The sequence below is a fragment of the Triticum urartu genome, unplaced genomic scaffold (assembly GCF_003073215.2).
Source record: "Triticum urartu cultivar G1812 unplaced genomic scaffold, Tu2.1 TuUngrouped_contig_4726, whole genome shotgun sequence".
In the NCBI taxonomy this organism is placed as follows: Eukaryota; Viridiplantae; Streptophyta; class Magnoliopsida; order Poales; family Poaceae; genus Triticum; species Triticum urartu.
Genome location: NW_024115339.1, coordinates 1,979 through 5,711, shown reverse-complemented (window position 1 = coordinate 5,711; position 3,733 = coordinate 1,979). Strand labels below are relative to the sequence as shown.

At 52.9% G+C, this 3,733-nt stretch overlaps 1 protein-coding gene across 1 annotated transcript; it reads right to left on the bottom strand.

Moving 5' to 3' along the window:
- Positions 1–1,139: 1,139 nt before the first annotated feature.
- On the bottom strand, positions 1,140–3,270 carry LOC125528230 (COBRA-like protein 10). The gene is made up of 2 exons (XM_048692726.1): positions 2,676–3,270; positions 1,140–2,569 (listed from the first exon to the last, which is right to left on the bottom strand). The coding sequence occupies exons 1-2, from the start codon at positions 3,268–3,270 to the stop codon at positions 1,140–1,142; spliced, it is 2,025 nt and encodes a 674-aa protein (XP_048548683.1).
- Between the last annotated feature and the right edge of the window lie 463 nt (positions 3,271–3,733).

Below are 3,733 nucleotides of genomic sequence, written 5' to 3'. Positions count from 1 at the left end.
GATAAAGTTTTTCGGAGAAGAATAATAAAATAATTATAATGAGGTTTTATGAGGGAATGAATTAGTGGCATTGGTATTACACTTTAAGGCAAAAGAAAATAAAAAAAGTTAAAACAAATAGTGACAAAATTTGCATAGAAGTTAAGAAACAAAATGAAAAAAAAATTGAAACAAAATCAAAATAATAAAATTTCAGACGAAGAATGAATCAAAATAATGAAGTTTTCTAAGTAGGATGAATTAGTGGCGTTAGTATTACCCTTAAAAATGAAAACAAAAACTAAAACAGATAATGATAAAAATTACGTACAATTTACATAGAATTGCATCTTTTCGTAATGTGCAAAAATAAGTGTGTAACGTCTTTTTATAATATTAAAAAAAGTTGACCTTAACGTTGACACAACACACCCACACGCCCGCGCGACACAACAGACCCACACACGCACGCCTGTGCGCACACACATTTAAAAATGAAAAGGAAAAGACAAAAAATAAAGGAGACACAAAGAAAAGACATAGAAAACATTTGGACTTGCACGTTGCACACGATAGACAAAATTCATAAAAAGATGTTGCTAAATTCAAACTAAACTGAGGTCGTTGGGTTGATCTTAATTACTCTCCACAAACATGCATGCACCATTAATGCTCTCAATGGCTGCGTGTACGGACTAGCTATGCCGCATGCATGCAGTAGTGTATGAGCAATGCTAGACCAGGTAAACTTACGTGAAGTTTTTAAGTAAAAGTTGATGTGGAGGTAGGTAATTGGATGAAGATTAGTGGCTGGGGCCCACCCCACTTGAAATCAGGGGGGAGAGGATTATAGTTAGAAAGATTACGTTACTTTGCGTAGGCTAGCTGTTCGTAGATGGAGCATTATCGGTAGTGTACGTGTGTGTGCACACTTTGGAAAACAAAATCGACTGACCATAATAATTTTTTCAGTCACCTGAAGTATATCTAAAGTATAAGCCTGTAGTTGCTCGAGAGCAATTCCTTCGTTTGGGGGTCACTGTAACATCTGAATTGAAGCGAAGACATATACCCCAACCACCAAATAAAAATGTTCAGCAAATGTAGCACCCTAACACAAATCTCTATACAATGATACAATCCCGAGAGATTTTCACAGATCATAAGCACGAGGAGTCCACAAGAGCAACAATCATCACAAGAACCACCCCGGTGACAGCCTGCAAGAGACTGGGAGCCCCTGCCCGCCGGCGTGCACTCGACGGTAACTTGTGGGGGAGCGCGCACTCCTCGCCGTCGAAGTAGACCCGCTTGGGGAAGCCTCCTCCTTTGGGGATATTGATGTTTGGCACGTCCTTCTTCTTGAACGAGATGACGGACTGCTGCTTCCCGGGCAGCCTCGGGTACGCCGACGTTCTGCCGTCGGTGATGGGGTCCAGGTATTCGAGCCCCGGCAGGGCCTGCATGAATATGGTGTTGTTGAAGGGCGCGTCCAACCGGGTACCGTTGAAGGAGTAGACGTTCTCGTAGCCGCTGTAGTGCTCGCCCATTTTGACGGCGGCGAACCAGTTCTTGAAGGTGTAGTCCTGCCAGTTGAAGATGGTGATGCGCACCGACCAGCCGGACTTGTAGTTGTTCATGACGTGCCAGTTGATGCTGACGCCGCAGTTGTCGCCGCAGGGCATGGGGTTGGGCACGCGCCAGTGCTTGATCTTGGCCCACGCCCGGGCCTTGGCGGTGCGGTTGTCGAAGGGCACGAGCATGGCCTCCGCCGGCAGCAGGACTGGGTGGGCGTCCGGGTCGCACGTGGCGGTGTCGTTGCCGCAGCCGCATGCGCAGGTGTTGCATGGCACCGTGGAGTCGTTGTAGTAGGCCGAGAAGGAGACGCAGCATTTGGAGGCGCGCTTCTTGGGGCGGGTGATGTTGCAGGCCACCTGCCACGACGCCACGGCGGGGGTGGTCGACATGAGCCCCGACCCGTCGGGGAACTCCATGGGGCTCACCCGGATCGGCTGCCGGCACACGTAGTGCGGGTTGAGCTTCCCGGTGATCTTCCAGTTGGACGGCGGGTAGAGCGCCGTCCGGTTGAGGTCCGGCGGCATCTTGTAGACGGTGAGCTGGAAGATGGCCCGCGACTTGGACTCGTCCATGATGGGCGGCAGCAGCGTGCCGTTCTTGCAGCAGAAGGGCAGGTTGCCCACGTCGTTGTCCTTCTCCCGGTCCGGCGGGAGGGCGACGATGACCGGCCTCTTCTCGCAGTTGTACACGGGCGTGAAGTCGAAGTCCTTGTAGTAGCTCGCCGCCGGGCTGTAGACGCAGGCCGGGCCCTCCTTGAGCAGCGTGTAGGCGCCGCGCATCTTCTCGATGAACTCGCCGCGCTTCCACTCCCAGGTGAGGTTCCAGTTGTCCAGCCGGCTCATGGGGCTCCAGTTGTCGATGGTCACCTGCGCGATGTACTTGTTGCCGTACGACGTGAGCACGTCGTAGGCCATGGTCAGGTCGGCCTTCTGCCGCGGCAGGTACCGCGTGCTGTTGGCCTTCTTCACCTTGAACTTGGGATCTTTAACGCAGCACACGTACATCACGCTATCTGCACGCACATTCCAACCTTGATCAACTTTTTCTGACAGAGCAAGCAAGAAATGCATGTATGCATGCAGAAACATGTCGTGAGGGCGGCGAACAAGGTACTCCACCTTTGTGGGTGGGCGCGGGGCATCGGTAGCCGGGATTGGTGAGCTTGATGGTCTTGGGCATGGGCTTTCCGGGGGGCTTGACGCCGAACTGCGTGCCGGTGATGTCCATCTGGACCTGTATCTGCGTCAGGTCGCCGGCGGTGTCGATGGAGTTGAGGAGGTCGGCCATCGGGTATCCCGCAAATGTAACGCCACCGGAGACGTTTGCGGGGAAGTCAGTGCCGTCGAGGAGCACGGCGCCGCTGACTGACACAAGGATCTCCTTCTGCTGGAACCCGACGAACATCTGCCACGCCTTGAGGTCCGTCGTCATGGTGTTGAGCACGGTCGCCTGCGCCTTGAACGCGTACGCCTGCGCCGTCGCGTTCTTGAGGTGCGGGAACTCCTTGGCGCGCTCAATGAACGTGTACGACAGGAACGCGCCGTTGCACGCCTCCTGCGCCTTGAGCTGCGGCTTAGGCTTCTCCTCCTCATCATCGCCGTTATTGTAATCCTGCGCCCGTGCGGCGGTGACGACGGCAAGGACGACCGCGGCGGCGAGCAAGTACCCCGGCCATCGCCGCCGCCGAGGCGCCATAGGCGCTGCCTTGGTCATTTTATTTAGCTCGATCGATCCAGGACTAATGCCACGCGCCGTCGCCCGATCGAGCTGGCTAGCGTGGGAGCGATCGAGACAAGAAGGCCTAGCTCGCTCGCTCGAGGGGTAAGGCCAGGAATGGTGGGAAGCAAACGCGTTCCAACGGAGGAGGAGGTGGAAAGAGGGTATAATTAGGCATGCAGAATTTAGGAGGCCGGAGGCGGGACTGCGTTGATGGCTGCGGTCGTTTTGGGTCGTTTGTTCAGAGGAAGATGGGAGACCATGTCAAATGGCCGGAATTGGACGCCGGGGTTGGCAGTGGCGGAGCCAGGATTCAAATAAACCCGGGCCAAAATACTTTGGCACCTACAATAACTATCCAAAAACACGGAACACATTATAACGTTCCCAGTTCCATAACCTAAAAAAAATTGACACAAAAATGAATCAATTTGAGTACAGACATTGATCAAATGCATGA

Excerpts from the sequence above, each read along its gene's own strand:
- LOC125528230 (XM_048692726.1), bottom strand. The coding sequence starts at position 3,270 with ATGACCAAGGCAGCGCCTATGGCGCCTCGGCGGCGGCGATGGCCGGGG. Across the intron at positions 2,570-2,675 it reads CCCCGCGCCCACCCACAAAG|ATAGCGTGATGTACGTGTGC; the intron begins GTGGAGTACCTT and ends ATGTGCGTGCAG.